Raw genomic sequence first — 12793 nt, forward strand, 5'->3', positions numbered from 1 at the left:
GTCAATATTATGATCGCTCAGGGAAAAGCTCTGCATTTTTAAACCCTTAGTTTTGATTTTCATAGTTTTGTCAGCAATTTCTATATGATTGGCAGAACTTTGGATATAAGAGCCTACTCCAAGCATAGAAACATTAGATCAATCATGAGATTTTACAGCTACTCCATTTGGATCCTTTTCACTTGCCACCTAATGCTGAAACTCTGGGGATTCCAAAAACACGTAGCAAAAGAGTTACACAGCATTTGTATCATCTGCTCTACATTTCCTGCTAACCTGGCACACAAGTGGCCATGAGGAGCTCACACACTGTGAGACACACAGCTGTGAGTCCCTGAGGGAATGAGTCTGTGACCATTTGCCAGGCAGGGCAAACCCCCGAGGTGCCACCCCTGGGTGGGTGTGCTGTGCTGGCTGGTTGCTCGTGCTCCCTGACCTGGCTGTACCTGGGGAGTTGTCACCTCAGCCTCAACTCCCCGTGTGGAATGGCCTTATTTAGTGTTGACTCTCCAACTGATAGTAGAGGTTTGACTGTGTGTCTGAGTATAAATCATATTACTCTTTCTCTGCTTGCTACTGGTATGGTGAAAATATTTTTTCATTTCAGTGATTGAAGCCTCTGTGACATCCAGCCAATGCCTCACACAATAAAACTGTCGCTCCTTTTATCTCTGCATTATTCCTTTAGCAATCTGATTCTCTGTTTTTCATTTCATATGTACATTGGCTGAAAACCTTAACAATATTACGCTGTAAGTTTTATCTCTTTTAAGAGGTAGATTGCTCCAGTGCCTTTCCAAATAATAGTTATTTCTTCTGCAAATCCTTTGCTTGAAGACTTAAAAGTCTCCATGTATCTACAATTACCATCTGTTAATCCAAGAGTATAGTCAATCTAACGCCTCCATGGCATTAGAAATGGTTTGGATGTTTTCTCTAATTTAATCTCATCTGCAAAATTTGAAATGTGAATTTCAGGTCCATCAATCATGTCATTTCTTTACATAATAGTACAGTGGGAAGATTGAGTTCAAAAGTTCAGGTGTTTAACTCGTTTCTAAGCTCTTTTTGGGTTACATGTTATTTATGCTTCCTGCTTAGTCCTCCTTAAAACTCTCTTAGTTATGTTTGATACTCTGAAATTCTATTCTGCTGGATTTTTTCCTCTTCTGGTATTTTTTAACAATAGAGTCTCTTTTTTCCCATCCTGGTCAAAGACGAAATTAGAGTAGAAGGGTCAACCAAAGCCCTGGGTCAGTTGAAGTCTTTCAGTGAACTTCACAGAGCTTGGGACCAGTTCTTTAAAAAGGGGGATAGAATTGAGGTGGCACCTCATCACCCTCAGCAGCCAGGACTAAAGAAGGCAGGATAAAAGTGGCTACCTGCTCTCTCTCCAGTGATGTGTGGATAGGTATGGATAGGTAGCTGTGTAGTATTTTATTAGAAGTACCTCTGGAGTGTTTGGGGCACTTGGTATTTGCATGTTCTACCATTCTGCCACCAAAATATTCACTTTCAGACCAGTGAGCCTAACAGTGTTCACTTGGAGATTTTGATAATTGGTTTTTCTGTAACTATTTGACATAATAAAAGGGTTCAAATTGTCTCTCTTTTACTTTATTTTTCTAATCTGAATTTAAGTTGGTGTGGGGTTTTTTTTGCTTTGTTGTTATTTTGGGATTTTTTTGTTGGTTGTTTTTTTTTTCAGGCCAAATCACTGCTGCCCATACAACCCGCATGTGTTTGAGAGGAAACCTCTGTTCCCATGTTTGGATCAATACTGTCTTTCTGTGGAGTGTCACTGAGCCCCTTTCACCCACAGGTGCAGCAGCACTGTCTCACCAGGTACCTGCCTGTGGGCACCCACACGTTGCTTTCTACTTCTTCCCTGGCTTTTTAAGGAAAGACCTATTGGTCAGATTGAAGCTTGGCTGAGATCATGTAGCTCCAGCCAGGAAAATGATGATATTCATGTTCTGTTCCCTGGGAGCAGCTGGGAATGCCTGTTTGAACAGAAAATACTGTCTGTACAAAAGCTGCCTCCAGCATGGGGTTGGCTGGGAGCTATTGCTGCCATCGAACGCTCACAAGGAGATGGGAGGGTGGGAGGGAAAGGGGCACACTCCCTGCTTGGGGGTGTCTGTGCTGCCTGGTCTGAGGGAGAGGTCTGGGGAAAAGGAAGGGGGAAAAGGGGACCCCTGAGCTGATGAGGATTTGAGCCTGCATTTGATAGTGTAGAGATTAAAGGTTATGTCTCTTTACATTCCCACTGATTTTGCTGAGGTCACTGGAACCTCTCAAGGACTCAGCTGGCTGCCCAGGCACAACTAATTGCAGGATTGAACCCAGTGGATTATATTTGAAATTGTCTTTGTAATGGTTACTCCATTTTCTGAAGGTCCATCATGTTAGGAGAAATCTAGTATCTTTATGTAATCTATGTTTTGTGTGATCCTGGTTTCAGAAGAGAGCTTATTAAACTTCTATTTGCACTGTTCATCCCATCAAGGTTGCTTATCATTGTTGCACAAGAAAAGGAAACGTCAAATGAAAAAAATCCGTTTTATAGTTGGCAAATGTGCCTGTATTTTGTCTTTGTATGATGTGTTGTCATTCATCATCTAACCTTGGGGAAATCACGGGCACTCTAACAATGTAAGAGGCCAATAAAAAAGAAAGCGATTTCAGTAAAATTGAAACTAGGGATATGTAAAAGAGAAATGCCCCTGGGTAATAAAAATTACCCATGCATAATGGCTGTGGCTGTCTCGAGCAGGCGTGCTGTGTTCAGTGTGCTGTGTTCAGTGTGCTGTGTACAGTGTGCTGTGTTCAATGTACTGTGTACAGTGTGCTGTGTACAGTGTGTTGTGTACAGTGTGCCGTGTACAGTGTGCTGTGTACAGGGTGCCGTGTACAGTGTGTTGTGTACAGTGTGTTGTGTACAGTGTGCTGTGTTCAATGTGTTGTGTACAGTGTGCCGTGTTCAGTGTGCCGTGTTCAGCGTGCTGTGTTCAGTGTGCTGTGTTCAGTGTGCTGTGTTCAGTGTGCTGTGTTCAGTGTGCCGTGTACAGTGTGCTGTGTTCAGTGTGTTGTGTACAGTGTGCTGTGTTCAGTGTGTTGTGTACAGTGTGTTGTGTACAGTGTGCTGTGTTCAATGTGCTGTGTTCAATGTGCTGTGTACAGTGTGCTGTGTTCAGTGTGTTGTGTACAGTGTGTTGTGTACAGTGTGCTGTGTTCAATGTGCCGTGTACAGTGTGCTGTGTACAGTGTGTTGTGTACAGTGTGCCATGTACAGTGTGTTGTGTACAGTGTGTTGTGTACAGTGTGCCATGTACAGTGTGCTGTGTACAGTGTGCTGTGTACAGTGTGTTGTGTACAGTGTGTTGTGTACAGTGTGCTGTGTACAGTGTGTTGTGTACAGTGTGCCATGTACAGTGTGCTGTGTACAGTGTGCTGTGTTCAATGTGCTGTGTACAGTGTGCCATGTACAGTGTGCTGTGTACAGTGTGCTGTGTTCCATGTGCTGTGTTCAATGTGCTGTGTACAGTGTGCTGTGTACAGTGTGTTGTGTACAGTGTGTTGTGTGCAGTGTGCCATGTTCAGTGTGCCATGTACAGTGTGTTGTGTACAGTGTGTTGTGTACAGTGTGCCATGTACAGTGTGTTGTGTACAGTGTGTTGTGTACAGTGTGTTGTGTACAGTGTGCTGTGTACAGTGTGCTGTGTTCAATGTGCTGTGTACAGTGTGTTGTGTACAGTGTGTTGTGTACAGTGTGCCATGTACAGTGTGTTGTGTACAGTGTGCCGTGTTCAGTGTGCCATGTACAGTGTGCTGTGCACAGTGTGTTGTTCACAGTGTGCCGTGTTCAGTGTGCTGTGTTCAATGTGCTGTGTACAGTGTGCTGTGTACAGTGTGCTGTGTTCAATGTGCTGTGTACAGTGTGTTGTGTACAGTGTGCTGTGTTCAATGTGCTGTGTACAGTGTGCCATGTACAGTGTGTTGTGTACAGTGTGCTGTGTACAGTGTGCCGTGTTCAGTGTGCTGTGCACAGTATGTTGTTCACAGTGTGCCGTGTTCAGTGTGCTGTGTTCAATGTGCTGTGTACAGTGTGTTGTGTACAGTGAGCTGTGTTCAGTGTGCTGTGCACAGTGTGCCATGTACAGTGTGCTGTGTACAGTGTGCTGCACCAGCTCAGCTCAGGCTGTCCCTGCTCACCAGGCTCAGGTGTGCAAAGGCAGTGGCAGAGTCGGGAGAACACGAGGTCAGGCGCGAAGCAAAGCCAAGTGCTTGGTAAGTGCTCGCGTGCCTCCCCCGCCCCTCTGTTAGAGCTGTCTCCTTTGATCTTGCCTCTCTCATTATTACTCTCCGCTACAGAATTTGGGCTCAGTTCCAAGGTCGAGGCCTGATCCCGCTGAACGTCTCCCGTATCCTGTCTCTGCTAGTCAGCCTGTCTCATTAGAGCCTGCTGGGCTTGTGCTGTGCTGTACCAGTGACATTCCTCACTCTTTCCTGGGTGCACTGAAGACTGTGCTTCTCTCCATTTAATAGCTGGATACATTTTCTACTGATGTCCCCTTTGGACTCAGCTGGCATAACTTGAGGAGGCTTCTTAATGTAGAGCTCCTTAGTGAAATAGAGAATGAAATAAAATATTAGATATTTAGCTATGAAGGTGTGACTTTGCAAAATGTAAAACTGCTTAAAAGTCTCTGACCGAACTGTGGGCAATTGAGATAAAAAGCTTAGAGAATGGGGAAGGCTTTTTAGCACGTAGAGAGGGGTGGGGAACCTGACACTGCTTGAAGTGATAAAACTTTACATAACTACTCTATAATGGTAAGAATAGGAGGTAAAACTAAGTGTCTATTTAGATAAAACAAACTGCAAAGGAGTGTATGCGTATTAACCTGTAACTGTTTGAAGTGATAAAACTTTACATAACTACTCCATAATGGTAAGAATAGAAGGTAAAACTTGATGTCTATTTAGATAAGAAAGACTGCAAAAAGTGTGTGCGTAAAGATAATTTTGAGCTTGCTACTTTCAAACTGTATAAAAGGCTATGTTATTCCTTGGTTCGGCGGAGTGCACTGGGGAGAACACCTGCCCCTTTGCATTCCCCGGCCGTAATAAAGGTGCTTTTCAGATTGGCAGAGATTTCTTTGAATCATTAGTCTTCACTTTCAGTTTTGTGAGGACCCAGCCCCGATGATCTGTGCCTTAGCCATGGCCCTAAATATTCCGAATGAGAAGACACATTTTTCCAAGGAACACTCTTTTCTCAGCAAGCCCTGTTTGACAGATTGCGATCCCATCAAGCAGTGTGACTCATGCTGGAGGTCTGAAGTTTACTGGACATTTCCATTTTATATTTTACATTTTTGTTTATTGCACTCTTAGTCTTACTGCCTCTCAAGCTAGCAAGGATCATAAATCTCAGCTTAGGGGTAGGTCAATAGGTTATTAGGTCCTTCCTCTTAGCCAGAAGTCATCACACAGTGAACATTTGACTGCCTTGGGCTATTGCCTGTCTTGCTTGTCTGACCAGCTCCTAACGAGCAAGAGTCACATGCATAAAACAAGTCACTGTTATAAGAAATCATTACAAAGGGGTGGTTCTGCCAGCTACCACTGGGAATGTGGGAAAGGTCCCTGAACTTTGACACTGGAGTTAGAAAAGCCTTCCAGAAGCAGTAAGTCAGAGCTCCTGCAGCACATAAAGCTCCTTGCAGATAAACAAGTCCAGACACAATCCCTCCTCCTCTTCTACTGCACATTACCCCAGTGACTCTTTATTAAAAGGAGTCTCCTTCTTTTCCATGTGACATTTTCCATTTGCAGTGACATGGAGGATTCACAGTAAAGGCCAGACCCTTCTCCACAGCAGCCACTGCATTTTCTGGCTCCCTGCCCCTCTGTGTTGTCCACTATAGCAAATTTAAGCTTCTTCTCTTCATCTGTGTAGCCTGTCACAGCTCCTAGTGTGAGCAACTGTGAGTTTTCTCTTTGAATCAGACTGTTGCTGAATCAAGTCCTTTGTATCTCCTTTTTCTCATTTTAAAAGGGTTTAGCTAATCCCGTTGGCACTAATATTTGAGCCAAAAAGCCGAGTAAATGAATCCATGATGAGCTCTGTGCTACTGTAGCTGAACTTCCTCCAGGACCAAGCTAGGTAGTTTAAAAATAGCTGGGGTACCAGTATGCTCCAGTACAGTCATTTCGGTGCCTGGAGCAGAGACATGCCCGAAGAATCTAAATTGGTAACAACTTTGCTGATTTTATTCCAGCTGCACCAGCTGTTTGTTTATGTAGATAGCCAAACAGCAAACACCCACAGAGCTCTTCACTCTGCAAATCTTCCGCAAGTATTTCCTAAACTACTGCTGACAAATTTCTGACGAGACCTTAATCTCTATAAAATCTATTGGATGTTGTCAAAGCACCATTAGTCAGCCTGTCACTGGGCCCGCTTTGTGGTGTGGCTCAGAGATTTGTTTTCCCATTCTTGCTGCAGAAGAGTGAAACTGGGAAAACCTCACACAGCGAGGGAGAGCTGTGTGCAGCCTGGAGCTGCTGATGAGCTGGTGGACGGTACCAAAATGCCCTAAGGTGGGATTCCAGAAAGAAGCCTGAGCCAGAAGAGGTTTCACCTTCTCTGTCGGTTATTTCTTTGGAAACAAGTGAAAATTACCCCTTGGGAAAGCAGCAATGTTGTTTCTTTTCTGCCCTTACTCCATACAAGAGGAAAGGTGTTATCACGAAAGGGCTGCTGCACAGTTAGAACATTCAATCAGCAGGAATTAAATGCACAAGGCCAGGTCCTAAATTAGCACTGTCACGTCACATTTAATATTGGAACTGTTCTGGATTGTACCTGCCTTATACCTCCTGATATTCACGGTAAAGCCCTAAATGTTATCACTGAGAAGGAAGCTGGGTCTGGAGGACAGCAGGCTGCCTGCTAACAGCAGCAGCCCAGGGCGAAGCCTGCACTTTGCTGCTGATTGGCATCTCCCCAGTTCTGGGACTCAGTGAGAACCCACATTATTTTCTGAAGCTGAAGCCTTTATCTCTGGCCATCATATGATGTGAGCCTGGACTAGAAGAGTTATGGCTGCCAACAGTAATAGATGCAAAAAAAGTTACCACTTTTTCTGAAAATGAAAACAAAACAAAACAAAACAAAAATCACCTCTCCTGCCAGCATACAAAGCAAGGACACCAGGCAACAGTTCAAACAGGGTCTCTGCATACAAACAAACAAAGATGCCTGTCAGGGCTTAAGGCAGAAAAAACGGCACAGCTGTAGCACCACATCAGTGGAATTGTATGAGCCTTTTTCTTTTCAAGGATGCAGACAGATGCCACCTGAAACATAGGATGCTTGGAAATACCACACACACACAGTTAAACCACACACATTCTTTGAGCTTCCTTTCTGAATCTCCTTAGCACAAATGACATTAACACTGCTAGTGCTGATGGGAACCAAGGGAAACTGTCCTCACAGTAGTTTAAACTTGTGCAGAACCGAAGGGTGGTTTAGCAACACAGTTTTTTTGAGACGGCAGGTAACCATCACCTCTACATTCATAACTGCGAGGTTAAAAACTGACAATGAGATTTGAATTCAGAGGCTGGGCAGCAGAAGATGGTGACAGTAAATATCAGTTTTGTTGCCCACTTTGACTCTCCTTGAGCCTCATTTCCACGCGTGCATCCAAGTCACTTTGTAGATACCTGTGCCCAGTGTGACTTGTGCAGGGAGGTGCCAGCACAAGGCACCTGGAGGACAGCTGCACACTGCAAATGAGGGCTGTCTCTACAATAAACTGAGTCATACTCTTATCAAATTGGTAGGTTTTGAAAAGTGCCTGTAACTATGACCCGTTTAAAAAATAAGTGTTAGTCAGTTGATTCATTAAAAGGCAAAGAGACGGATAACACCCTTAGTGAACTCCCTGCTTTTGGCACAGTTTCCACTGCTTGGAGAGAGACTGTGCGTTGTCTTTTGAGGAGACAGCAGTTGTATAAAATAGCCATTTTTTACAGTTCAAAAGATAACTGAATTCCCTGATTCACAAGCTCTTGTTCTTTATCTTCTCTGTCCTCTAGGATGTTATTACACAATCCCCCTGTTCCTTCCTAAGCTCCCAGGTTTAAAGCTTGCTCATGGGAGTGGGCTTTGGACACTGGGGAGTGCAAGTGGTCTGACCAAACTGAACCAGTGCTGCAGTCCCAGGACATAAACTGTGATTAGATAATCTGATGGCCAGTTGCTTATCACTTGGGGTTTTCTGGGGTTTAAATTGAAGGCAGGAGCCAGCTGGGTTAAATTTCCAGTCAGATGCAGAGGAGATTAGATGAGTGGTTTGTAGGAAAAGGAAGTAATTTATTTCATCATCTGCAGTTGGCACTGAGGGCCAACCCTGGGAGACACTTTGGGGCAGGAGCACTGATGACTTTTGGCCAGGAACGGCTGCACCACCGAGTTCCTGTGGTGGCAGACACGGTTCCATGGCAACCTCGCTGCCATCCCTGCACCGACTGTTGTCACACCACACAGCCCGAGAAAGGCAGAGCTGCAGGAGCAGTGGTTCCCGGCATTAGAGGGCAGCATCACAAGAGGCATGTCTTCCTTTCCTAGCAAGGAGGGCAGGACTGTTTCAAGCAGAAAAAAGAAATGTTGCCTCTGCAAAGCCTGAAAGAACTAATTTCAGACAATTCTAATATGTCCGTGTAAGAGAAAGCAATTTCTTCATCATAAACAAAATGCAGATCTTGATAAACCAGTGGCTTAAAATTTTAATGCAAGATCTCAGAGTGGAAAATACATTCTATATAAACAATAATTAAAGAGGATTTTCTTACCAAAAAAGTGGGAAATCTGACTTTAAATCAGTGTGAAGATATGGATCATAATCTGCAAAAACCTGGAGGCATTACTGTTTTGAGAAATTATTTACATAAGCATATTATAAGCTTGTTTGGGGATTTGTTATGCACTGGGTGGAGAGTATATTATGCAGACAGTAATGAAAGAAAAAATAAGACTTGTAAACATCTTCTATATTATAACTGCACAATATATTGCAAGGGTTGAGGTAAATTTGTGGTACCACAGGGAACTTGCATGAGAAGTGATGCTTTCCCATTGTACAAATGGTCATATGTTCATATATGCTGGCTAGAGAAATTTTCTGTAACACAGAACAGAAGCTTGACCAGCCTCTTTCCACACTTCTACTCTAGCAGATAGTGCAAAGCTCCTTTGGTTGTGCCTTTGAAAATACAGCCAGTGAGCCACTCTCTTTGTAGAAAAAGGCTGTGCATTTGGAAGTGAGAAATGCTGAGGAAATAAATCATGAGTAATGTAAAGGAATTTTGTTCCCAGATGTGGTGTCTCCTGCAACTTCAGTGATGCTGTTGGGGTGGTGGCTCCAGTGATTCTTACTACATTCATCTCCTAAACCTCCCATAGCAAAATTTCACTTTTGTTAAAACTTACTTAGAAGGAACAAAAATGTCCATCCACCATTCTAACTAGTAATGGTTATAAAAAAGGAAACACAGGATAGTGGCTTATCTCTTATACCTGGCAATTGGCCATGACTGAACTGCACTCACATCACACAGCACATTTTTTATGCAGTACAAGGGCACACAACCCTCAGAAAAACAGAAAGGAGCCATGGTGCTGGGCACTGTGCAAAGGACACACAGACAGACAAAAACTGTGCCTTCCTGGCCCGTGGGTTAGCAAAAAACACAATATATGAGCAAACAGACTGCAAATCATTGAGGAGTCTCCTTTTATTGAAGCAAACCAATATGTTGCAATATACAAAAATTGATTCTTTCAAGCAGCCAGAGATATTAGAGAAACATGACAGAGAACACCACGTTGGCCACTGATTATTAAATAAACCTGACAAACCAAACCTCCCACAAAGAAGTCTTCCAAGCAGTTTTGATAGTGCTGTTTTAATACATTTTGATGAGACAGTAGTTTCTGTGGCAGCAACTTATAAATACTGGTGGGCAGACTGATTTAAATGAAACAATTACAGTCTATACTAAGGAACCTAAAAAAATCCCAAAAACCTCAAAAATTATAACATTTTCTGAAGATCAATCAATCTCTGGAGAAGCCCCCTTAGACTGTCTGATCCTTGATGGGCACACTTTGAATATACTAGATTTTCTTACTCTGAAGTGAAAGTCAATGGTGAGAGTAATGAGGCAATGTAATGCTTTACCTTTCTTGTCTTTTATAATAATTTAGTTCAAGCAGGCTTTGGGAAAATCACACTTTTATTTCAAGATCCAAAAGATCAATACAGCAGTATACATTTAGTGCTTCAGGGAAAATTAACTCAAAATTGTTTCATGATGAAAATGCTAAAGGCAGATGCTTTTGTTCAATCTGTTACTTTGAAGGGACCTTGTAATCTCAATTCCACATTAAAGACTTGTGGCCACTGTATCAAACAAAGGCAGCTAGGGGTCCATGTGTAGTGATTCTATTAAAAAACCCCACAGTATTAACACATTTTAACACAGCAAACTGTGTAATTACTTTGGACTAACAGCTGACCCTATAATGAATAAAATACTTTTACTCAAATACCTACAAAATCTACCTGTTGTTCTTTGCTTAGCCAGTGCTCCCCCATGCAAGCGAAGAAGGTCACAGAGCATTTCAGCCAGCAGTGTTCTACCTTCCAAAAGTTTTGAGGAATATTCAGCAGAAACACAGATCCAATCGAACTTAGAAAAACTTCTGTGCTGATAAATCAGCATTTCCCATTATTTCTGTTTTTGTGGTGCTACATATAGTATGGAAACTTTCTAGATATTTAGGAAATCAGTTGAAACTTGTAGTGAAATCATATATCCAGATAAGGGAGGGTGACTTTAGTCACTCATCAGACCCTATTCCCCACTTCATATCATGGTATTGGCAGCTCCAGATTTCTTACCGTGGTCCCATGTTCTCAGTGTGGCTTTGGATTTTCATCTATCGGACCCTAAAACCAGGAGAACATGCCTTGACCTGTATTCACAACAGTTGTGTTATTTTTGTATAATAAAAAGAAGGTTTATTAACCTAACATTATTTCTTTTCAGCTAAGATAACAGAAGCACTCAGCACTGATGGTGCTGAACTCTTTGGATCCTGCCTGGACAGCAGTATGAACAGGTAAAATACAGAGGGCCAGTGCAGAATTCCATCCCATCACATGTTGCAGTGTTGCATCTCTTTTATGTCCAAACAGCTACAGTGGGAATTCTGAAGCTGCCACAAGTGCAAAATCTGGCATTCAGCCTCAGAGAGGGTGTTCTTGATCACAGAGTGAACTCCTGCTGGGAGATAAGTGACAGTCAAACCTTAGTGTAGAGGGAACTGCTCTAAACTAGCCTCTCAGATATTAAGGTCTACCCCTGCATTATCTCAGTTGCAGAGTCAAATGCAGCGCAGAGAGAATGAGAATTATCTATGTGTGCAATAAAGCTGGTCTTGCTCCCAGTCTGGCAGCCAGTATCATTCCTGTGGCTGGCATTTCAGCTGGCTGCCGGTTCAGCCTCCTTGCAAATGAGTTTCATTTGTGCACAGTGCAGAAGTTCCATTATTTTAAATCCTGAGACATGAGAACAGGGTATTTTAGGTAATAAACAACATAAAAACTCCCCCTCCCCCACTGAATGTAGTCTTATTTTCTGCTGAGATTTAATACTCTGCAGGTAACTTCTAAATCTGGTGATTGTGTTTGGAAGGCAGGTTAAATGACCAAGGGAAAGAGGTGAGGAAATTGAAATAAACAGGACAGAGAAAACCCATTTTAGAGATCAGATACTACAATGTACATTACAGAGGACAAGTGTAGGGGTATGCAAAGGGGAGCAGGGAAGGATGAATGCCCGAAGCCACTAATGACAGTATTTGGAAGAGTGCCTTGAAGGCTTTAGTCTTTTCTCCCTATTCGTGACAGGAGAAGGAAAAGCAAAATGAGCATCCCTGCCTCCTCCCAGTGATTCTGCTGGAGCCTAAGCAGAAGGGAGCACCACTAGGGAACTTAAAGTGGTAAAATATTTTGCTACAGTTCACATTAAGTTTTTTTTTCCAGGCTGCATAAACTGAAGGAAGGTTCTTGAAATTCAACAGCCTATCAATTATGTCTAAAATGGGGCTTTATCCATGAATTTGGAGCCCAAAGTAAGTATTGTTACTTGTCAAATGTGCAGTTCATGAAAGAAGCTTTTGATTATTTCACTATATATTTTGTACTAAAGGTCTCTGACCTTTGGACATAAAAACATAAAGAGCTAAATGAACACCACTTGGCTTTTCTAATTTTATTAATCAACACGCTCCTCTCCAGACTTCCTGAAATCAATCTTTGCTTGTGCCTGCACTGCAGCTTTCACACATCACTTCAGAGCCAGCTGTGCCTGAGTAGCTGCACTTTTCTCCCAACTTCTAGAGGACAATTTGGCCAATCAAAAGAAAGATTGTAATCATGCACATTTCTTAGTACCGTTGCACTGATCTGTCATAACAAGCAGGAACTTGAAGCTACATGTATTTTATGATTGTCCTCTGCCCCCTCTTCTCAGTGCCCTGCATTCCTGTCTTCCCTGAGCTCTGTGGTCGAAGCAGACTCTCCATGCGCAGTAGCCAAATATTTCACGTATCACAGCACTTGCTTTTGAGATCAGTGCCAGCCCAACAGAGCAGTGGCATTGCTGAGGAGCAGCAGAGTGAGGACTGAGGCTTTCTTTCCAGGGAGGG

General features: G+C 42.9%; 1 protein-coding gene across 3 annotated transcripts in view; it reads left to right on the plus strand.

Moving 5' to 3' along the window:
- Positions 1-12793, plus strand: part of PEPD (peptidase D) — a 192767-nt gene that overhangs the window by 39608 nt on the left and 140366 nt on the right. The window contains exons 1-2 of one of the 3 annotated variants that reach the window (XM_039383050.1): positions 4242-4290; positions 11131-11203. In XM_039383050.1, coding sequence (XP_039238984.1) covers positions 11196-11203 — 8 coding nt within the window. In that variant the 5' untranslated portion in view covers positions 4242-4290; positions 11131-11195. Of the gene's footprint in view, positions 1-1708; positions 1846-4241; positions 4291-11130; positions 11204-12793 lie in introns of those variants that run through there. The other 2 variants (XM_039383049.1, XM_039383047.1) reach the window with 2 other exon arrangements.

The sequence above is a fragment of the Pipra filicauda genome, unplaced genomic scaffold (assembly GCF_003945595.2).
Source record: "Pipra filicauda isolate LSUMZ 115617 unplaced genomic scaffold, ASM394559v2 scaffold296_size2174093_pilon, whole genome shotgun sequence".
Lineage (NCBI taxonomy): Eukaryota > Metazoa > Chordata > Aves > Passeriformes > Pipridae > Pipra > Pipra filicauda.